We start from the raw sequence: 23,896 nt of genomic DNA, 5'->3' as shown, positions 1-23,896 counted from the left end.
GTAGAATAGCTATGTTCACTGATCTATTCAAATTTAATCCTTTTAGCCAGTAGCTTCTAGTGCAGAGACATAAGTGAAAGTGTTAAGTAGAAGATTGGAATGTTCATGCCCTGGAAATGCTTGGAGTTGTTGGAAAACCTATTAAAGAACATAAGCTGAGAAGTATATACTTCCCTGTTTACTTTCTTGAGTGGTAGGAGTAGGCAAAGAGGTACTTTAATGTCTGGCAGTTTTGGATGCAGAATAATCTTCTTTTTTCCTGCTGCTCCTGCTTGTTGACATGTTATTTCATTGGTAGATGATTTAAGTTTTCCCATAGTTGCCTTAAAGATTTAGTGAGAAGAAACCTCTGTGTGAATGAAAGTTTCGGGTTTTTGAGGGGTTGGTGTCAACTTCAGGTGCTTTGCTTTTGCAGGAAGGGTTACCTGAAGTTGGCCTCAGGCAGAGGGGAGAAGTGTGCAAGTATATTCTTGTTTCCAGTTCTGTTAGCAAACATAGTGGGCCTCAGTCTCTTTGTGGTTTGCTGTCTTCTCTTCCCCTTGGCCAAGTTAGGCTATAGTTAATATTCCTCTTAGTAGTGACTTGTGTCTTATCTTATAGGAGGGCCTAAATATTTTGTCTTGTGTCATTAATATAAAAGAGCTTAAATTCTGCTTTTGTAATATCCAAAATAAGTAAATTTTATATTATGAAACTATGCAGTAAGCTGACAGGTGCTGGTTTTTAATAGGGTTACAGCTGTAGAGTGGTCTTTTGGTTATATGTGAAGCCTGTTATCTGGTGTTTAAGAGGATCAGATATAATTTGTTTTGGATGCATAAATTTCCAGAGCTATGATTGGCATGGCCTTCTTTATATCTCAAGTGTTCTTGTAGTTATTTCTTTTTTTAAAATTTGCAATCTTATTCTTTCTCAGATCTAGTTTTTGAATGTCTGTGTTGAGAGAAGGTTGTACTGTAAATCATTTCCCCATTGTGTCCTACAAAAAGGCTTGTATTTGTTTTTACGTTACATCTAGCAAAAAATCGCAAAGTCAATATGATTTTTAAGAAGTAATTCTTCAGTAGTTCCCTAAATTAATTTAGTTATATTTTCAGTGTAATTGTTTCATAGGAGTCTGGGGAAAAGCAGGGCAAAAAATGAGTTTTTCAACTTGTTTTTATCATAAGAAAGAAAAGTTCTAGTGCTTTTTTGTTCAGTTCTCTTTTCTGCCAATATTGCTTTAGAGCCTTCAGACTAAAAGAACCAGCTCCAATTGAAGTTCCCTATCTCACATACAGTGATTCCTAGATCACATTGTTTAAGTTTGGATGTTGTCTATTTCTGAAGTCAGAGTTGGAAGCCCATAAACACTGAGTGTAACCCATCACATACATTTCTCTGTCTTCCCTATCTTTTTACACTTTTTACACTTTTTTCTTTAGGTGTCTGTTTTGTGATTTATTTATTTTTTTTCTTATCTATATACATGATTGTGCTAAGTTCTTGTCTACATTATAGTGAGTTTTTCTAGTCACTCCCTTTGTCAGACGAAGTAGTGGTATTTTTAGACTGGCTTTTGGTATGTTGAAAGCCTTTGCTAACTTTCTTGTTGCAAACCTGGCAGAACTGGATTACCCTTTAATTTCTTGCTCTTGAGTTGTATTTAGTGTAGCTGCAGCTTTTTTCTGGTTTTGTTTGGATATCTTGTCTCTTCCATGTCATTAGGCTTTGTCAGCCTTGTAAACTGGTGAAGTTAAGTAATCAGTTTAGTGTTTTCTATTTTCTGTCTTCACAGACAGTGGGGTCTAATGAGATTGGAGAGAGATCAAGTTTTTTCCACATGAGAATTAGTGTTGGAAGTGATGCTAAGGAATAGTCTTCAAATCAGGATCAATTACACTTACCAATTATCAATTACACTTACAGAAGTACAATGTTGATCAGCCTGTTTCCAAAGGCCTTCAACATAGAGATTTAACACTTTTTTTTTTTAAATGCCTGCTGTTCTTTATGATAATGTTTTGGTTTTTTTCCTAGTGTTTAGCCTGTATAATCTTCCTGATTTGGAGTAATTGCTGTTATACTGTCCTTTACAAACATGGTAAAGTGATTGCTTAAAAAAAGGAGTGGAAGGTACTGTCCTCATCCAGCCATCTGTTTTCTTAAGCTGAGTATCTCCAACCCATTTCAAACTTTTCTCAGGGGCTTTGAAAGAAAAAACAACCCTCATACTCTCCCCTCCTAAAACACCTTCTCAGGTCAGACCACGTTTCTTGATGAGATACTCAGAACGAGACATGGTGATCCTTTGTCTGTAGGGTCTGTCTTGGAATGGAACAGAATTCTGTAGCGGCTTGCAGTCTCAACATACCATGTGTGCATGTACATAGTGGGATGTTTGCACTTACGAGCAGGAAATTTAATCAGGCTTATCCTCTGACTCGCAAGAGCCGCTTTTACAGAACTGCTGGCTAGCTGATTTTTATTTATCCCCTAATGGTGCATTTAATTATTTTTTGCTAGCCACAACTAATTTCACTTATCCCTATTGAATTGCATTCTATTTTTACATAAGTCAAGATGGATTTTTACAGCTGAAATGTCTAAGAAGAGTGTAAATTCTGTTGAAGTGAGGTTTTGGGGACACTTTCTGGAGAACATTTTCCAAATGTTTTGAGCTACTATGGCTAGGACTAACCCTTTCTCCACAGCCCAGTGGTGTGACAAGGAGGATGCTGAATTGTTTAATGAGTAGTTTCCTGTGGTATGGCTTTTTTTCTAAATTTGTTTAGCTGTTTGGGTATTGCTCAATCATGTTCTCGTGATTTGCTATTGACAATTGTGTTACTCTTCCAAACTCCTGCCAGAGTGAAGGATATGTTCAGGGTACTGAACATTTCACCAGATTGGCTTTGACTGCGGTGGCCTAGTCACTGACATGGACTCAAACTTGTGTCAATCCTGCTTTCCTGGAACTGATAACTGTTCTGCCAGGAGGAAGCTTAGGATTTATTTGGATGGATATATGGTTTTTTTTGTCTATTTGTTTAACCCACCAGGTTCTTGAGTCCAAGCAAATCACAGATTTTAAATACAATTCAGAACTAAATTCAAAATGCTTTGAGTGTGTTATGTGTGGGAAGTATAGTGATGCAGGTTTGGAATTATTATACTCTGTGATCTCTGACTAAGTTGGTGTCAGCTCATACCGTCTTGATACTTCAATGGAAGCGTTTATTGCCTCTGTCAAAGTGGTGCATGCAGAGAAGTCTACAGAAAAACTACTATGTACAATGTTTACTACCTGGCTAAAACTAGAAGACATCAGATGAATCACTGTTTCAGCCTAGTAGTGCATACCATGAGCCAGTAATAATGAAGGGGGGAAAAAAAGGCAGCAGCATTGACTTTTCCTCTTTTTCTTTTTTCTTTTATTTCCATGGCACTTGAATATAGAAACTACATTATCTTTGAAACAAATAATTAAATGAATCATCAGAAAGTCATCTTTGTGGTTATTCGATGAGAGCAAAAACCTTTTTTGTAAGAAAGAAGCAAAGCCATGTCCAGAGTTTTGGAAAGTGTGCACAAGCAGTAACAATTTTATACTTTATAACTGAAGTTCATTATAAACTTATTTACAGAAGCTTTACATAAACAAATATGAGGAAGTGAGGTATCTCAAGTGTAGCACAGAATTTTTCTTGGAAAAAATGCTGGAATCTTCCGGGAATGCACGGTTTTTTACCCTTTCCCCTGGTAGTACGGATGAAAATGGTAAGGATGTTTTTGCTGCTGTTAATTAGTGACAGAAGCTCAGAAATTTGGTACAAGAACCGAGGTTTTGTTTCTATAAAATCAAACATGACCCCACCATCTAGAGAATATGTGAGACCATGGTGTAACTTTCCCTCAGAAAAAAATACCATGGTCTGAAGTTCTTTTATGGCTCATAGCAAGAGAAACACCAAAGTGGCAGGTGGTGGAAGTGAGTACGTTGAATTTCCATTGCATAAGGGTGTACTTCCTTTTGAAGACAGAAGATTAGCTGGTTTTGATTGTTGAGATCATTCTGATCGTTGATCTCTGAGCAGTAAATAGAATATTAAACAAACTGAGGTTTGGCTTGTTACCAAATGAAGCTGTCAAGGCCCATGCTTTCAAATGTGTCCCTAATTCTCTTTGAGGAAAACTGCTCATTTTTTAATTGTTTAATTCCAAGGAGATTAAATAAATTATAACTGTTACTTGCTAGAACTGTTTTTTCCCCCTCTGCTCTACGGATCTACTTGGAATGTAAAGTTGTACATGGGGTGGGTTGGGGCTGAGAGAGGGGCACTACAAGGTTCTTACTGGAGCTCTATGAGAAAGGCCCCTTCAACAAATGGCTTAAAAAAACAGCCTTTTTAATAAGATAGAACAAAAAGAGAAATATAGGAAATCTCACATCCTTTCAGATGCTGGGAGCACCGCTTTTGTGCAGCATCACATAGACCCTGGGTGGATTTTTCCATTGCACAAATCCTTTCCATGGGGAAGTTCTTCCTTTTTGGTCATTCGAGCTATTATATTCCTCTTTTTATTCTGTATTGTTAAAGCAGCTGTTTTATTTAACCACTTGTTGTCAGGCCTATCTTACTGAGATCTAAAAAAAGCTCTGTAGCAGCTCTCTGCTTTTTATATGCTCACCGTCTACCTCCCTGTGTTTCTCTGTTACTCTCTGTTTTGCCCCCGTCACCTCTCACAGGGGAAAACATGCACCTGCTGATCAAGTTTTTGTCTTGGCTTTTAATTGTCTATTATTTCAAGTTTGTTTGCTTCTCATTACCTGGATAATTTGCATAACAGGGTTTGTCATAATATTAGTCAGGTGCTGAAGGATAGTCTGTAATCAATTTTCAGGAAAACTATTAAAGCCTTACCCTAGGATTTTCTTCTCTAATGAAGTCCTGCTGAGTAGGATGTTTGTAGCTTCTAAAACTGTTAACAGCCCTTCCACTTCCCCCAGCCTCCTGCAAAATTGAGCATTCCTTGTTGGTGACTTCTCTGTAAATTACAGAATTAATCCGTGTATGTCTGTGCTGGTGGATAATGGGCAACTTTGAATGTTTTTAAGCTCTATTGAAACATTGTATCCCTTGAAAATTTTGGACTTGCTGTTGTGACAGTTGACCTGATCAGTGGTGTTATTCTAGGTCTGATGAAACAATGTGAAGAGCCCCTTAGTTAAACTTCAGTGGGGAATTGTTTTTTTTCAGTTGTCAGATACTGAATGTTACAGGACATCTATGCAAACTGTACAAATAAGGTAGTGTAGGCCTTCAGTTGACATGATGGACTTTTTGTTTAAAGTGTCATTGACATTATGGAAAGGGTCATAATGGTTATTATTTTGCATTTCTATTGGTGTTTCTTCAGTTAATTATGGTTTAATCCCCTTCTCCCCTAATACTTGTTTTCCTCTTAAGCAATTGACAGCTGAAATCAGTAGTTCTGTAGTTCTGTTTTGCATTAACCCTGAAAATTTTTGTAGTAGTGAAGCAAAATGAGTATTGCCATATAATCTTACTGGTTTCAGGTCCTGCATAATTATTAATTATTGTCATAATTGTGTAGCACTGCAACTGCAAGCCTGTCTTGTGAGTTGAATTTAGCTCTGTGCTTATCTAAACTCGCTGCTTTTGTTGTCTGTGTTGATTTTAGGTGGAGAACTTCATTTCCTTCAGATTGGAGGGACCTGTGATGACATAGATGAAGCTGATATACTTGTAGATGGATCCCTTTCCAAAAGCATAGAACAGTCATCAGAAGGCACCAAGCCATTATCTAACCCTTCTAGTCCAGGCATTACAGGTAAATTGCACATGTTTAAATGTATCATAAGTAAAACAGTTTGGATTTTATTAAGATGACTGAGTTATTTAGTAGCATGTTGCTTATACATTTTTGCTGCCTGAAGTTGGAGTTCTGTAGTTGATGTGTGCCTATTATTTGCTTATGTACTAGTATAGAACTTCAGCAGGTCCTGATTTTAAAAAAAAACAAACAAACCCTTTTTCCAATTTATACATGTTACTTTAACTGTGGCAGACAGGGAGAAACAGGTAATTGTGCAGTCATAGTTTAAATAGACTTGAGCTCTTTATTTGGAATTAAAATTGTATGTTCATTATGTAAAATAGTCTTAAAGTTTAATGCAGTAGTTGTACAGGCCTTTTTAATAAAGCTGTACAGAACGTATTCAAGAGGTATTGCTGCGTTGAGTGAAACTCATGCTCACTATATTCAAGCAGTACAGTTGAACTCTTGTGTGGGCCTCTTGATCTTTTCTCAGTCCTCATCAAAGATGTTTTCTTTCTACTAAAATTTAACAACAAATCTAATCCTGAGGAATATTTGAGTCTTGTTGAAGTTTTTAAAGTGTATATATTTATGTAGCCTTGTTTTGTGTTTTAAAGGGGATTGTTTATAAAGAGCTGTAAGGCCGTTAGGTTTTCATTTTGTTTTAACCTAAAATTGTTGAAGATAAAGACACAAAGCATTTTGTTTTATTTTAGTTCGGTCAGAGTTTAGAGGCTTTGGTCCTATCTGATGGGATAGAAATAGGGGTATACTGGGAACAGACTATAAAATATAAGAATAAATAATAGAAAGCATTGATCCAGGAGAAATTAATCATTCCTGTAGCTATGACTCTTCAAGAAAAGTGATGTTGGTTTTTGAGTGTGTGGTGCAGATTGTTTTTACCTGCAGCTGCAGAGTACAAAAAATAGCTGGAAGGGGACTGGGACTGACTGGCAGTACAGGGACCATTTTGGAACATGGCATCTTTGCTGCCAACAGGCTGCTTGCTGTTTTTCTCCTCAAACACCTGCTTCATTCCAGCCTTGTAGCACTTCTAAGCTGTGTTGTGCTGTGTTTTGTATGACCTCTGATTTTACTCCACAAGAGCAATCAAAAGAGGGAAGGAAAAGATGGTTTTTGTCATTAGATTATCTGTAAACAGCAGTACAGCAGTTGCTGTCTTCTCTGCTTTGAGGACTAAATTTCTCCTCCTTTTTCATGAAAGAAGCCATTCTTGAAGTTGAAAATCACTAGGTAATAAGCCATTGTACGTCAGTGAGGGAAAGAAGTCTGTGGCTTTCTTCTGCATCTTTCGTCTTTTGATAGTGGCAAATATAGCAATAAGGACCATCAACAACCAGAACATAGATGTGCTTCAATATATGCATTCCCTGTGCAGCAGCTTATCAGCAGATTTAAGTGACTTCCAGTCCAAGGGAAACTTTGACTAATCTGTTCAATCAATTATAATTACCATTTAAATTCTGCCAGTACTGTAATGGGCTTTTTTTTTTCTTGTTCTTGTCCCCATCCAGCCTGCAGTATGGGCTTGAATATGGATTATTGAAATAAGAAAGGGATTTACTTATGTAGTAGTCTTCAAAGTATAAATGTATCTTTGTCCACAAGCTGCAGGTCCTCTTTTAAGTAGTTGTGCTGCTTGACCAAAGAGTTGTTGGATCCATAGTATCGATCAGACAAATCAAGTAGTGTTTTGCAGTGGCCTCAAACTGAGTCAGTAAAAGCTGTGAGAAAAACTTACTAGTCATAGGAAGCCTGTGCTAAAATGAGGGGGTTGGGATAAAGATTTGAAACCAAATGGTGGTTAGTCTGAACTATCCATGCTAAGGTTACTGCAGTCAGTAATACTGGATCCTTAGCATAGAATGTGTGAATAATGGCTAGGACTGTCCAAAGATTTTCTGAGCTGACAGCTTAGAAATGTTTTCCACTTTTGTCTTAGCATGTTTTTCAGACAGGGACACAGCTCAACAGAAAGCTTTCTTTTTGGGAAAATTAACTCCTAGGCAGATCTGACTGAGCAGGAAGTCTTGATCTGCATATATCTCATTCACAGCTGATGGCAGGCAGCAGTGGGGCATTCTTATGAAATCACTTCAGTGTTCTCTGAAACCATAGCTAGAAGTTGCTGTGGTCAGTACAGAAACCACAGCAACAAGTGCAACCTTTTGTCTATATATACTGTTCATGTATACTGTGGGTATCTTTTGTGTGTATTTTTCTCTGCTGTTTGCATTCTTGAATGCATTTCTTAAAATATGTTGTCTAGACTGCCTTTACAACTTGCATACATCTAAAATTGTATGGGTTTAGAAGGAAGCAAGTTAAACTTACCAAATCATAAATCTGAGAATCATAGAATCATGTAGGTTGGAAAAGACCTTCAGATTAGGTTAAAAATATTATTTCCTCTTAAGGAACTGAGAGTTTTTTGTGGTGAAGTGATCTAAAATAAGGCTTTTTTTTTTTTAAGAAACAGAAACAAGCTAAAAATAAAAATAGTTTTCTAACCAGTTTAAAACCTTTATTCCTTTTTTTAAGTTGTCTATTAAAATTTCACTTTGTCATTACTCAATTTTACAATATTAAAAAAAAACATGTAATTGTGCAAAAGAAGCCAAGTATATATGACAACACTGGAAAGTTAAGTCCCTAGTTTTTCAATTTTAGAGGTTGGTACGACATTACATGTGATTGCTCTGAATGGTCTGAATTTGTAATTTTAGAGAGGGAGTGAGAACGAAGCAGAAAAAGGCCAGTCTATTCAAATCTAGAATTGTTGCACATTTTGTGCTATGATTTCACTTCTTATTGCAGTGTCATGTAGCTAATGAGGTTCACATTTGACAGTAAAAAATAAAAATTAAAATGAACGTGTCTGTTGTATTCTTGAAATGAAATTTCCAAAGCGTTTCTAATTTCTAATCTCTTCAGCTTTTTTTGTGCTTCCTAGATTAAAAAGTAGAAACCCTAGTTGTTACAATGAGAGTGAATTTTCTGGCTGACTCTGGGTATCTGATCTTGAGCTTTTCCACTTTTCTGGAAGAATTGCATGTGCCTTTCTGGTCTCAAGTTGGAGGATGCAATCTTGTTATCCTGTTTTCAACTTGTCTTGCTCTGCAAGGTATAGGTTCAGACTTCACTATGGGAATGGTATTTGTATCAGTGTATTTAATCCCCTCCTCCCCAGGTGGTGACACTAGTAGCCAGGTAGCCAACTTTCTCTTTCTGAAAGCCACAACAACTAAAATATTTCCTCCAAAATGCATTTTTAAGACAACATACTTGAAATATTATGAAATTTGACATAGTGTGTTTGCTTGTTCCCCATGCTGCGTGCATTAGCATACAGGCATTTCAGGAAACGAACAGAGCACACTGGTGGGACTAAATCCTCCTAAAAATCCTAAATCTTTGAGTCTGTTGATAAGCAGATGCCAAAGTAATGTTTTGGACAGCAATAAAAATGTTACAACTGCATAGTAATTCCACGTCTGTTTTCATGAACTATAAGATTTTCATGTTTGGTTGGGTTTGGTTTTTTTTCCTGAGTCAGTCAAGATATTAAAAAAATGTTTTAATCAGCTGTATATCATCAAAGTGTAGCTGGCTTACTGCGTTTTCCTGATGCTTCTGGTTGAATTCAAGGTAGCATGCTCAGAGCTCTCAGTACTTAGAAAATTTATTCCAAATAAGTTGTCTTCCAAGGACACTGTCTTTAAGGCTAGGGTTGTTTGGTTGCTTGTGTTGGTGGCTTTTTTTCATTGTTGTTTTTTTGTTTGTTTTGTGTGTTTGATTTGTTCATGAAAGAGTCATACAATGTGTTAATTTTACCTATGGCAGTTTGGGGGTATTTCAAAGTGTTAATAGGGTTCTGGAAAAAATACCTAAGTAGTAATTGATGTATGTTCTGTAATTATTCAGGAGTTGATCTTTTGGTGGACCAACCATTTTCCCTTGAAACACTGACATCCCTGGTGGAACTGACCCGTTTTGAGACTTTGACACCACGGTTTTCAGCCACAGTCCCTCCATGCTGGGTAGAAGTCCAGCAAGAGCAGCAGCAAAGGCGCCATCCTCAGCATTTGCACCAGCAGCACCATGGAGATGCAGCTCAGCATACTCGAACTTGGAAGCTACAGACAGACAGGTATGTAGGGTAATAGTGCAAAAAAAATCTTGTGTGTATTGCTTAACTAGCTCATCTAGCTGGTATAGTCACAAATTTAATGCAATTTATTTGATTTTAGTAATGTGCAGGTTTAAGAATGTGTACTTTCAAATATAATAATCACTGTTTGGTAGTTTGCATTGTAGCTCTTTCTGAAATTGTTAGAGTTGGTTTAGTGGACCTTGATACAAATTGAAAAGTCAAGTTTTGAGTTTGTGTATTTTTGTTTGCCAAATGTTCTCAGTTCATTATATAATTTGACACTCATATTCAACAGAATTACAGATATACTTTTTTTCCATAAGAGTCTGATTGACTTATGCATGCACACATTCTTAGTACATTTTTAATCAGAAAATGCCAGCTGCAGGTGCCAGTATGTCTAATTAGTTGCCCTAAGCAAGATCATATTGTAATTTTTTTTTAAAGTGAAGATAGAATGTGTATTTATGTCTGTTCATGTCAAGTTAAATCTTAATATGCTTGACATTTGCTTAAGCAGTGTAGAGCTCCAGTTATGCTAAAAATAAGGCAGTATCTTCATTGAAAGTAACTGCACTGACATAGTATGTGTACTACCTCTTAGTCTTTTTTTCACACCTGGCATGAGAACTTGAAATTCACATGGGATCCTGCAGACTAGAACACCAATGATGCAGCCTTCTTGAAAAGTTGCTTAAAACCTACCTGAAGTAGCTTTGCATAGTTTTTCTGAAAAATGCTTTGAGAAACAAAATATAGGTATGAGTTGTGTTGTGTGTTTTATTAAGGAATGTGCATAATAAGATACTGTGAGACCTTTTGGTTCAGGCTGTCACACATCTGTCCCACTGATGTATAAGATTTGGATAGTAATTTAGAATGTAAATGCCCCTACAGAGGAAACAAACAGCCAAAGGATGCTTGGGAAGCTAGAGATCGTATGTGGAGAAAAAAGGTTGTCATGTAAGTTAAATGAGAGCTATCATGTGGTAATGAAGCATTTCAAGTGGGATAACAGGTCTGAAAGGTAATAATAGTTGCAGTCATTCTCAGGGCTGACACCTAAAATGAGCTGAGATTGATTGGATTGAATGTTCATAAGCTGTGGTTAAAAACTTGCAGTGTGTTACAGGCTTTAAAAAGCACGTTTGTCTTGTGGTTTTTTTTTGTGTAAGCAAGACAGTATGTATGTAACAGGTGGAAAGAAGATGGTTCCTTGCAAAATTACTTCAGTTAGACCTTAATTATTTGGTGCATTCAGTAACAGTTGAAAATTAAAACCCTACCACTATAAAATAAGGAAGCAGACAGTGAAGGTAATAGGTGTTAATTGAAAGCTGATAGGTGAAACATTAGTTTATTAATATTTGTTACATTAGAGGAAAAGAATTCTGCCTGCTACACAGTAAAACAAGAATATAAAGAGGTAAAGTTAAATGTTTTGGTTTAGTACTGGAAATCTTTGACAGCTGCTAAATGACTCATGATGAAAATTATTAAATTACAGTCCCTTTGTTAATAGGGTAGAAAATACAGTCTTAGGATTTAGAGCAACATTAGCTCTTAATTAAAAATTATTTGGAAAGAAACTTTTTAAATTCTGGATTATTAATATCTCCACTCCTTTTATCTCCTCTTTGAGTGTCTCATGCTGATTCCTATCAAGAAGTGGGATTACAGGGTTAGAGAGATGAGTAATGCAGTTTGATATGGTAATTCTTTTGTTTCTCAAATAGATTGAAGGAGATAATCCCATAAATGTATTTTTGGAAATTACATTATATTACACTCATGCCTTTTCAGTCCATACTTTGTTTTTTCAAAGGCTGTGTAACAAAAAAATAGAAAAAGTAGACTCTGGTTAGTGTAGGAATTATCTAAAAATTGGTGGTTTATCTTCACTGGTAATTTAACTGAAATGTTAAATTGAGTTAATCCTGTTAAGCAAAGTACATAAATTCCTAATGTGCTTTGATAAAACAGTCACCTCTGAGTTTCCCAAGTTTTACCCAAATTTATACAGGAAATATTTTATATATTCATTATAATATTTCACATAATATGTGGAAAAAGTAAGAGCTAGATACTGTTGTGCTTTCCAGTGTTTAAACTCTTGAAATGTGTCTGCAGCTCAAAGTTCAGTTGTAGGGGAAGATGAGATGTTCTAGAAAAGGAATGAAAAAGTGTGGTGGAAAATACTTCGTAGTTGTGAGGATGGTAGTATATTAGCATTTAGAACAGTCTTGATTGTGTATTCTTCTTTAAAAAGATGCTATAGACTTAGAAGGGTTTCAAAGGTGAGGTTCCTTGCTAAAAGAACTTGCATTTGTTTACCACAGAAAAGTGGTATTTTAGGATGCATATGCTAAAATATTGAGTACATTTTTTTTTTACCTTCTCTGAAACTACACATTAATAAAGAGGATGTGCTTAATGGGGAGTTTTTCACTCATAGCTGAATTAGATTGTGAACTTCACTGCCACAGGTGTAAGATCTTTTCACTATTGGGTTAATGTGACACCTTCATGGAGGATCATTATTCCATGCATGCCTATTGAGAGATACGTAAAACTTCCTTCAGGGTATCTGCTGCTGAATTCTGTCAAAAATAGATTTCTGGAGTAGACAAATGACTTGTAATTCAATATGGAAGTATGCATTGTATGCAAAATACAGACTACTGTAGGCAAACCAGTTTATAATTAATTTCTGATTTTGTACCAGATCTTGAACTCAAACTGAATGCCCAGATTATTATTTGGCCTTTCAGAAGGCTTGTTCCTTTGAATGTCTCATTCAGTTGATGCTTTGCATGACACAGTAGGAAAATCACCCCCAAATCTCTCCCTGTTTTACATTGGGCTACATCTTCTCCAAGCCACAGGAAAGGCATGAGTGATTTTAAGTTTTTAGTGTTACATTTGCTAAGAGTGGGGGTTTTTTTTCCCTGGAGTTGTAGAATTAAGTTTTCGTTTTATTTTATTTTCCTGAATTATTTGTACTATTAGCAGAAAATTCTTCTCTGTGGATTCTTAAATCATAACCACAAACTCTCTTCCTTCCATCTTTTGCTTCTATCCATCCTTCCTCCGCAAATCACTGTTTTTCTATGTTGCTTGTTCTGAACGCCTAGCCTGCCATTTCATTTTGAGTGCCTGGAATCCATCGGAAGTATGTTTATTATACTTGTCTGAGGGAGATACGACCTTCAGGGATAATACTGAAAAAAATACAAAGAATAAGATATAGTTCTACCAATCCTTAATCTATTTTGAAATGGTTTTCTGCACATACTCAATGCATAGCATAATATTTGATTTAAAATACCTTTTTGTAATTTAGAAAAACATCTAACCAATATTTACAGCAGTGTACTCAATTTCTTAGTGTACTCAGTTTTACAATTAAATAATTACAGGCTCTTAAGTTATTACATTTTAAAAAAATAATTTACTGATAAATTGAGAAGATCAGGAAGTGCAGTTACTCTAAAAGTGTATAGAAATGTGACAATTGACACATGATTAACTTTATTTTAATTACTCTTTGCTTTGAACTATTTTTTGCAAACCTTAGTGTATCAAACTATGGAACTGATCATTGAGGGGTGCTTATTATCTTGACTTTACACTTTAAATCTAAACACAAGTTGTCTTCAAAAGGAAAAGATAACTAATTAAAAGAAAGCTGCATCCATTTTAGACAGCACAGACTTCTGAGTGTGCACCTGGTAAGAAGCACTCCTTACCCTGTATAAATGAAATGCATTTAAAAATATTTTTAAACTAGTATTTTGAGTCTCCTGGATATGGTTGTTGTACCACTGGAAAATGGTGGTCAAGTTAAGAGTTTGCAAGGTAGTTACTAGCATACTTTCATACAATTAAATAATTACAGGCTCTTAAGTTATTACATTTTAAAAAAATAATTTACTGATAAATTGAGAAGATCAGGAAGTGCAGTTACTCTAAAAGTGTATAGAAATGTGACAATTGACACATGATTAATTTTATTTTAATTACTCTTTGCTTTGAACTATTTTTTGCAAACCTTAGTGTATCAAACTATGGAACTGATCATTGAGGGGTGCTTATTATCTTGACTTTACACTTTAAATCTAAACACAAGTTGTCTTCAAAAGGAAAAGATAACTAATTAAAAGAAAGCTGCATCCATTTTAGACAGCACAGACTTCTGAGTGTGCACCTGGTAAGAAGCACTCCTTACCCTGTATAAATGAAATGCATTTAAAAATATTTTTAAACTAGTATTTTGAGTCTCCTGGATATGGTTGTTGTACCACTGGAAAATGGTGGTCAAGTTAAGAGTTTGCAAGGTAGTTACTAGCATACTTTCATACACTTCACTGATTGGTAGATCCTTTTTTTTTTTAGTGTTTTTTTCTTTTTTAAAATATATATGTATATAAATATTTTTATTTCTAGAAATAAGTCAGTGGTATTTATAGTAATGCTGGAAAAAAAAACGGTAATGAAGGTATTAGGGAATCTTTTCGCTGCTGCTTTTATCCAAACATTGATTCAGTCTCTCTTACCAATTGGCTTTTAACATGTTCTTCACAAAATGAATGCTATTACCTGCAGCTTGGAAGACTTTTACTTCAGAATTCAATGTGGATGTCAACTAACATAAATTAAGAATTTCTTCTTGTTAAAGAAAGTGTGCGTAGATGGAGAATATACTGGGTAATGCTGCTCATTTGATCTGAATTTTCTTTTAGCACTTGCTCATTGTTGTCTTTTTTTCCTGACAGCAACAGCTGGGATGAGCATGTCTTTGAACTGGTTCTACCAAAAGCTTGTATGGTTGGACATGTGGATTTCAAATTTGTTTTGAATTCAAACATCACAAACATTCCCCAGATTCAAGTGACTTTACTGAAAAATAAAGCTCCAGGCTTAGGAAAAGTCAATGGTAAGAAATAACTTAAGTTGTCTTTCAGAATATTATTTCTTTTCTCAAACTCAATATTCTCTGGGATATATGTTAGAAGAATGGCTTGAAATGGTGTAATTGATTTTTTTATCTAATTCTCTTTGTCAGCATTATGGTCTGTTTTCACATACCATGTTTGAATGTAAATTGGGGAAATAAACTGGGTAAATAGTTGCAAAATCCTGAATCTTATACAAATACAAGTGCGTTGCTCAAAAAGGTTGAAATCAATTATTATTCTGTACTGCTTGAATCCTGCAGTCATGAAAAAAAGACATTGTCAATCGTAAGTCATCCTCAAGATTGATGAAACAAATGGTGCTCTTAAGATTTTTATGTATTTTCAAAAAAATTATAATAACTATTCCAAGTCACAGAAGGAAATTATTTGTCAGTGCCTCTTGGATGCGTAAGAGAAAATAGCACAGCTGTTTTTTTTTTTGTTACAGTAGATAAAACCTGGTCTCCATGGAAATTCATCTGGCTCATTAACTAAGCTATGTGAAAGCTGCAGTAAGATTTCACCTTTTGCTCCCTGCAGCTTTGACAGGGTAGACCAAAGTTAGGAATGCTCTTGCGCTGGGAAGACTCCTAGCTGGACTCTGCATCTTACTAGCTCTCAGGGGACCTGTGAGGGGGTAGCGTAAATTGAAAAGTCACTTCTTTGATGTGGAAGAGTTTGTGCCTCCATTGGGATTTTTGTGTGGTGAGAGTGTTCACTGAATGTCTTGCTGCCCTGTCTGCTAGGGATGGAAGGTATTACATGCAGCACTTCCTTTTATTAAGTTATTAATTGGTTATTTTTATCTGGCCCCCTCTGTTGGAAAGCTTCTAGGAATTTAGTATTTCAGAGAAATCTTGGTGTTGGATATTATTAAAACGGCTGCTGAATATAAAATTAATTGGGGAGAACAGCAAGCATGATTTTTAAAGGTCTTTTTTTTTTTTTCCCCCCCCTGTTGTTTTTTTAAATGCCAAGTAAGAACATCCCAGTTAAACAAGGGTCACAGAGGTGTATATTTCAAAAAGGAATACAGGTGTTCCAAAGATCACTGGCATGCTTTCATACAACTTCTGATGCTGTAGCACCTCCTACTGTTTAACAAGAAAAAAAAAAGGGCTGGAGATGCTCCTTAAAGAAATACTATAAACTAGTGGTTACCCAAGAATAAAATATTCTAGCATAGTGATGTTCTAGGAGGAAAGTGTATTATTTTAGGATACAAGATGGTATAAAGAGTTTTAGCTAGCTGTGACTACAGGACAGTAGTCAGCATATATTCTTGCAGGATCTTCCTTTGTTTAATTTTTGAAGCAAAACCTTATTTTCAACATGTAGCAGAATTTTGTTCTATCAAGTTGAAAAATAAGACAAATATTCCGTGTTGCTCATCTGAATGGAACCTGCTTTGTTTTCAGCATGAATTTTAAAATTTGGATCATTTTCAGATCTGGATGTCAGAATTAATCTGAAAATCTTCACCTGTGAAACGCTAAACCCATTTCCTTGATGTTTCAGTTCTAATAATTGCTGAGCAAACAATTCCATGAGTTGATAATTCATAGAATCAAAGAATAGGTTGGAAGGGACTTTTAAAGGACATCTAGTCCAACCCCCTGCAGTGAGCAGGGACATACTCAACTAGATCAGGTTGCTTCTTTGAAGGCATGTGGTTTGGCTGTGAAATGAATTCCTAGAGCTTTTTGTGAATGCTTTACAGTGCAGCATACCCTGAACACAGGACATGACAGAGGTCTTCCAGAAAGTGACATTTCACTTCCTCACATGCAATTTTATGAAATTTACTTTTTTTCTGTTATGGATAGGATGTGTAAAGCATGGAGTGGAGGGCCAGGGTATGCACAGACAGTCTGAAAAGGGCTGGGGGATGTGAGAGTCCCTGCAAGGTGACCTTGGCAAGATCTTTCTTCTTTTTGATACAGTGAGACTGGGGAGCTTCAGCTGACGAACATGCTCTCTAGTGTTACTGCATTACGGCTGTTTCCTACCATCTTTCAGTTTCTTGGATTTTGGAAAAAGGACCTTAATGACATTTGTCTTTGTTTCTGTTCACTACTAAGTGAAGTATTAGGGCACTAGTAGTATTATTATAAGGGATGACAAACTTAGATAATTTATATCCACATTAGATATTAACGAAAATGTCCTAATCCCAGGGAAAGGGAATATTCAGGATTGTGTGGTGGGCTCTTTAAAAATGTATAAAATCTTCAGACTGAAGATTACTTCAGACTTAACTTCCCCCCACATTTACCTTCTCTTCCTCCATAAGGTGAGAAAGGCACTGAAATTTTAAGGTAGTGAGACCTAAGGAAGATCTGTAGGGGAGAGTCGATTCAATTGTTTTTTGTATAACAGAAATCCTGGAGCCAGTTAAACGTGTAGTGTGTAATAACAGGAAGGTCAGAGGTATAATCCATCTGGTTTGGAACCGATGTTTTTCATCTGGCACTTAATTCACTGTATATGTTTCTTGTTGTATATTTGCATGTCCTTTTCATGAGAACCATTTAATTAAAAAAAAACCCGCTGTATTTAAGCATTATCAAAACAATATCTGATTTTCAGCAGTAGCAGTTCAGCTATTTTCAGTTTAGATTATCAAACTTTCAATCCTGGAATCTAATTACATAGAAGTAATCTGTATTTGGTTATTAGGAGAACATAATTTGGGCAGTGTTGAAGTAAAGCAGGCTGTTTACAGGTCATTCAGAAAAACAGTTTTTAACTTATTTGCTGCAAGTTCAGTTACAGTCCTAATAGGAAAAGCATGCCTATATTAGAAATAGTGGTTTGGGCAGAAAGCTGATAAATTTGCTATGAAAATTATTGCTTCTGTTTTCTGTGAGACTTCAGCAGTGTTAATGAAATCTTGCTAATTTTTTATTTCCAGAAGCAGCAGTAGATAGGCAGATCACATTTCCTTTATCTCCAGCTCATAATATTGAAGTGGAGAGAAATGGAAAACCAGGACTAGTCGAATTCAATGAAGAAATGCAGTATATGGATGTAGAGGAACCACAATGTAAGTTAAATTAAACTTGTTATGCCTTGTGTAATATATGAGCTTGTTTTTTTCTTTTTTTAATGATACACCAGAAATTCTCTGCAAAAAATTCCTAGCCATTTAAAATATATGGATTCTCAGCCCTGTTCAATATTGCCTCTCTAACTGGCCTGTTTACTGCCTAAGTTGAAAATTTAACACAAACACACACACACCCCAAAAATGGTGCAGGAGAGTTTTGATGCTTAAAAGCAGATTAGTGTTTATTTTAATTCAATTTTATGAAGTAGACTGATATGGCATCTTTGTAACTCAAACTCTTACCCTGTTCCAGCTGTATTTTACTGCAAGTTTCCTTTCTTAGCTAGTTTCAGTAGAATTTTTCTGTGCATACCTGGCTTTGGTAGAGACTGCTGCTGTAAACCAAGAAAAATAAACAGCTGGTAAATAATTCTTAGCTAGTCAGGTTGATTTTCAGCTGTATCAGATTTTCTGTATCTGTTTTTATTACGTTTTATTTTTTTTAACCAGTACTCTTCTGCAACATCTGTTAGACTCTGAAAGGCAAACAGATTGGATCTGAATGTGGAGGGCTGCAGATGAAAAATTTATGGTTGGAGTTAATCAATTCCAGAACTATGACTCTCTTTCTCCGCCCTTTTAGAAGTCTTAATTTACACCTTTTTTTCCTTTCTTGTGATCAGGCTTATCTAGAGCATGACTTTAAAGGTCCTTTCCAACCCAAACCATTCTGTGACTCTTAAGAAAGGTGTTGCAAAGGGTGGGGATGGAAGGAATCAAAGAGATGATATAAGAAAAAGTGCTGGAAAGCATTTTTCACGCTGAGAAAGAAGCAGAAGATGAGTGAATGATAATTTCAATAACTTCAGTATACCATAGGAGAAAAAAATTAGTCTTTTTTTTTTTTTTTAACTCTTCTGTCCTGCTTTAGAAAACACCCAGTGCAATGAGAGTTGTGGATCAGAATATGTTAGTTCATTTTTTTGTTGTTGTTGTTTATTTTGTGGCTCTGATGAGCCAATCAGTGTAAATATCCATATAAAATAACTGAAAATGCTTTGAAAACTGTCATTTACCTTTATTTCACAGGAAAATGGCTAAGGTGAACCTCAAGTAATTGTTAGTTTTTTTATATAGATTTTATGTGTATTTAGTGATTAGAGTTTGATACGGTGCATTTTTAACCCATGAAAAAATTATAATTTTTAATTAATTATGACTAATTCAGATACGTATTACTCATGTTTTTTAAGGTCTTAGATTGTGTCCGTTTCTGGAGGAACACAAAGAAGATATACTTTGTGGTCCAGTATGGCTGGCTGCTGGACTTGATCTATCAGGACATGCTGGAATGTTGACACTAACAAGTCCAAAGCTTGTTAAAGGTAAACTAGTTTATAATACTCTTCCTACAAATTATATGTGAGTCAAGTGCATGTCATACTTTTGTTGTCAGACTTTGGTTTGCATGTATTTGTTTACACATTGACAAGTTTTGCTCTATAACACAATAGTGAGTTACCTTTTTGAATTGATGCTGTAGTGCTGGAATTAATGTAGCTGACCTTTGCTTGTATACTATGTTGGTGAAGATTAAATATGTTTACAATTTGCCCTAGTAAACTATGCAGGTTCTCCAACCCCACCTTTTTTTTCCCCCACTTTTAGGCATGGCTGGTGGCAAGTACCGCTCGTTTTTAATTCATGTTAAAGCAGTGAATGACAGAGGAACAGAGGAAATCTGCAATGGTGGCATTAGACCAGTTGTTAGAATACCATCTCTAAAACCTCAGACTAACAAAGGTCATTCCCTTGCTTCATTGTTGGCAAAGGTTGCAGCAGGCAAGGTAATTAATAGCCAAGAAAGACATCTGTGTTCAAGTTGTAGAATTGGCAGTGTTTTTAGTAGCTGATATAACTCATCCTCTTATGAAGATTTTTGTGTGTGTGTTTGTATGCATATTTAACTCTTGATTCCTGTAGTTGTAAGATTGGATGATAGGATGAGCATCTTGTGGACATTATTAGAATGGTTAGACCATTATAAATTACAGAACGTTGTTAAACTTGTTCTGTATTACAACAATTAATGAATAAAAGTGCAATGCTCAAAATGAGTGAGAGACTTTACTGAACTGTATGCGCTTCACTGAACAAGGTATACAAATGAAGCAGTCAAACAATGTGATTTATCCATTTCCCTCCCCACCTCCCATAAACCAGGAAAAGCCATCTAGCAAAATTGAAGCCACTAATTCTTCAAGAAAATCAGATAACCTGAGAGGCTGTGACTTACTTCAAGAAGTCTCTGTAACAATTCGAAGATTTAAAAAAACTTCAATTTCAAAGGAAAGGTTAGTAGATGTTTTTTAATTCTAAAGAAAACCAGGGGTTTTTGTGCTTTTTGTAAAATACTTCCTTAAAATAAAGCAGGTCATACCATGGTTTAAAGTTGTCGTTTCATAAATCTATTTTATATTGGAAGTCCTGTAAATTGTGAGTGCAAGGGCATTGTGCTGTGTGAGTTGTGGCAGAATAACACCATGCATGAAGTTGTATGTTGAGTGATTATTTGCCTGGTTTGAAAAGGCAGATGGAAGTAAGTTTTGTTCCTAAAATATGTGAATTATTTTGACAGATTATTTTAAAAGGAAGGATCTCTTCTTTCTGTTTTCACATATTGTCTTATTTTTTACAGCATAGACTGTATTATTTGACAAAGTTCAGAATCAAATTTAATTAACAAATTGTTACTGAAAAAATTGTTAAAGTCTCTATGGATTAGAACTACAGACCTAAATACAAATAATACAGTATTTAATTTGTATTATCAACTGTCACCTCACAATGGTGACACTAGCTATAATGAGGTTAAAGAGGTCAAAGAGGCTGCGGGTTATTGCAGGTGGTTGCCAAACACTGTTGTAGATGATGAAAGTTTGTTTGGAAGTTACTGGACAAGTTAATAGGAAAAAAAATACCCTGCAGGTTATCAAATACATAGTAACCTGGAACATTTGTGAGCAGAAAATAGGAAGATTGGGAATATGTGCATGGAAAGTATCATATAAGTGTATATACTGGCATCTTTTTCTTGCTGTTCCTAAGAAATTATAGAAAGCTGGAGGGACACTTTAATGGGGAGAATGGCTGTATTGGATAATTCTGGTTTTTATTTCTCTCCCCTCCTCCCTAGAGTTCAACGGTGTGCCATGTTACAGTTTTCAGAGTTCCATGAGAAGCTACTTGCCACTCTTTGCAAGAAATCTGATGATGGTCTGACTACAGAACATGCTCAGAGTCTTGTACTAGACACGCTTTGTTGGCTGGCAGGAGTGTATTCAAATGGACCTGGCAGGTGAGATGGAGATTTTGTTTAAATTAGCATAGCTGTTTCTCATTATGAGCTCTGTTAAAAAAAATAAAAGTTGTAGTTGATTGTCTAAAGTGCGCAACTTGTTTTTACAGCTCAAAGGAAGGAAATGACAGCTTGCTTTCTAAAACACGTAAATGTGTCTCTGATATAATACGTGTTTGCTTCTTTGAAGCTGGGCGGAGCATAGCTCACAAATGTGCACGATTTCTTGCACTATGCATCAGGTCAGTCAATGCTAATTGTTTTAATATATTTATATATATGTATCAATGTTTCTGCATGCAGCCTGAATTGTGTTTGTTATGGTTTAACATTGGGTTTATAAACCAGCAAGATTTAGAAGATCTTCTGTTGAGGAAAAATGTGTTAGGGTATGACTGCAAAGAATATCAGTCTTTCAACTTCCATCTTCTGGAGGAGATTTCATGTTTCCTGCATTCTTCATTAAATGTTAAAGTGCCTATGTGTTGTATTTTTTTTTTTTAGCAATGGCAGATGTGACCCGAGTCAGCAGGGATTTGGGTCCGTTCTTCTAAAAGCTTTACTTGACAATATGCCTCTTTTGCCTGCTGCTGCAACAGGTGGTATGTATACAGTGTTTGTTGACATAAGCATACACAGCACATTTGTTGTTTGGCATGTTTTGTTGGACTCTGTTGTGAAATAAGAATTAGGTAATTGTTCAGTTAGTACAAATTGCTTCTTGGAGTGGTCTGGTCAGGTGGTATCCGAGTATGGAACATGCATTTGTAGATGATGGAATTGTAAGCAAATTACCTTGCTTAAAACAGTGCTAAGGCACTAGTATTTTGGGGAGAGCTCAAGTAAGTTTTGCAAGATTTGCAAAAGGTGTTGAGCAGCCACACCTTCTGTTGGCATAAGTGAGAGTCAGGATTATCTGTTATTTCTGAAAATTGGAGCATTTATTCCAGGGATCCTGGCTGAATGATGTGCAGGTAGCCATCAGTTTCTGTTACTTCTGGAATTTTCAAGTCAAGTAAATTCCTTCCTCATGTACATTGGAGAGAAATGGTAGCACCATTGTTAGAGCTGTTTGAGTGCCAGGTAAAATGGAAAGATGACTTTGAGCACCTGTACTTGGGGTGGCAAGGCCTGCTTTGGTGTTTTTCACAGTATGTCATTGTTGAATTGCATCTAGCTTGGCATCACCAAGGAGTCTTGCACGAAAATTAGTTTGCAGTCTGAAATGCTTGTTGTGCTACCACTCAGATAGAAACTTTTGATATGCTGCTGTTGAGGGTATGGAATGAATGCACAGGGGGAGGAGGATGAGGAAGCTGAAGTTTCTGTACAGAGTTTCTGTTTGTGTACAGAGCCACTTCAGTCTGCTTCCAGAACTCATCTGTAAGGAAATTTTAGATACGAAATAGGGACACAGCAGCCGAACACAGAGGATAAAGGGAGAGGAGGAATTGAATCTAGAATAAGACTTAGCTCTGAAGGGATTGAAACCCCTAGCCTAGCACCTTAATAAATGAAGAACAGTTCGATTGTTGTGCTTAGTAGAAACAGTGGGCAGAAGCAACGAAATGTGGGACACTGTCATTGGGAACCTTTTTTTCTTCCAATTATGAATTGGTTGGTAAGAGAATTTGAAGTACATGTGGAAACTAATGATTACAGAATGATTCTAAATTGAAATCTCTCAAAAAAGGAGGAGAGGGATAATCATAGGATCATAGAATGTTTCCTAGGTTGTATTCATTAAGCACTAGAAATGTAATTTTCCACTTTCATTGATTATGCTTTGAAGTATGTTTTCTGAGTGGAAAATTTGAATCATGTTTCACCTGAAATGATTCTTTTATTTTTTAATACAGGATCTGTGTATTGGTATTTTGTATTGCTGAATTATGTAAAGGATGAAGATTTGGCAGGATGTAGTACAGCTTGTGCATCGTTGCTAACTGCTGTGTCCCGACAGTTGCAGGATCGCCTAACACCTATGGAAGCGTTACTTCAGACAAGGTACTAAGAAATGCAACTGTTGTAAACTTAATAAAAAGAAACATGCAAACTGTCTACTGCCATCCTGTGGTGTGCTGAAAAAGGTTGGCTGTTAAAAAGAAGGATGCATTTTGCTCTATTTGCTCGAGCAAGGATTAATTTGATACAGCTCTGGAAAATAGTTTTGACTTGTTCTTTAATTGCTGTCTTGCTGTTTACAGTGCACTTTAAATCAGCAAATGTGGGTATATAATGTTTGAAGCCTGTGCATTCTTCCTCAGTTGCTATTTCATTTCACCATATATGATCATAGAATACTTTGGGTTGTAAGGGATCTTTAAAGGTCATTTAGTTCCAACCCCCCTGCTTGGTCAGGGACACCTCCCACTAGACCAGGTTGCTCCAAGCCCCATCCACCCTGGCCTTGAAAGCACCTGATTAAAGTAGAGGTAGCATTTAATTATTCTAAATATTGTAAGCTTATACATGGGTTTATTATCATTAACACTTCAGCTGTATCCTTATGCTTGTATCTAATCTGAATT

The 23,896-nt window shown here is 35.9% G+C and overlaps 1 protein-coding gene across 1 annotated transcript in view; it reads left to right on the top strand.

The window, feature by feature from the left end:
- The window catches only part of BIRC6 (baculoviral IAP repeat containing 6), a 154,876-nt gene that overhangs the window by 16,006 nt on the left and 114,974 nt on the right, over positions 1 to 23,896 (top strand). The window contains exons 10-20 of the mRNA XM_010004564.1: positions 5,686 to 5,835; positions 9,772 to 9,997; positions 14,776 to 14,936; positions 17,873 to 18,004; positions 19,261 to 19,392; positions 19,676 to 19,854; positions 20,231 to 20,361; positions 21,204 to 21,365; positions 21,476 to 21,607; positions 21,870 to 21,967; positions 23,225 to 23,372. Of these exons, the coding sequence (XP_010002866.1) occupies positions 5,686 to 5,835; positions 9,772 to 9,997; positions 14,776 to 14,936; positions 17,873 to 18,004; positions 19,261 to 19,392; positions 19,676 to 19,854; positions 20,231 to 20,361; positions 21,204 to 21,365; positions 21,476 to 21,607; positions 21,870 to 21,967; positions 23,225 to 23,372 (1,651 nt within the window). The remainder of the gene's footprint in view (positions 1 to 5,685; positions 5,836 to 9,771; positions 9,998 to 14,775; positions 14,937 to 17,872; positions 18,005 to 19,260; positions 19,393 to 19,675; positions 19,855 to 20,230; positions 20,362 to 21,203; positions 21,366 to 21,475; positions 21,608 to 21,869; positions 21,968 to 23,224; positions 23,373 to 23,896) is intronic.

This window comes from Chaetura pelagica, unplaced genomic scaffold, assembly GCF_000747805.2.
Source record: "Chaetura pelagica isolate M959 unplaced genomic scaffold, ChaPel_1.0 scaffold278, whole genome shotgun sequence".
NCBI lineage: Eukaryota > Metazoa > Chordata > Aves > Apodiformes > Apodidae > Chaetura > Chaetura pelagica.
Note: the sequence above shows the minus strand (reverse complement) of the source record. Positions and strands in the feature narration are given on the sequence as shown.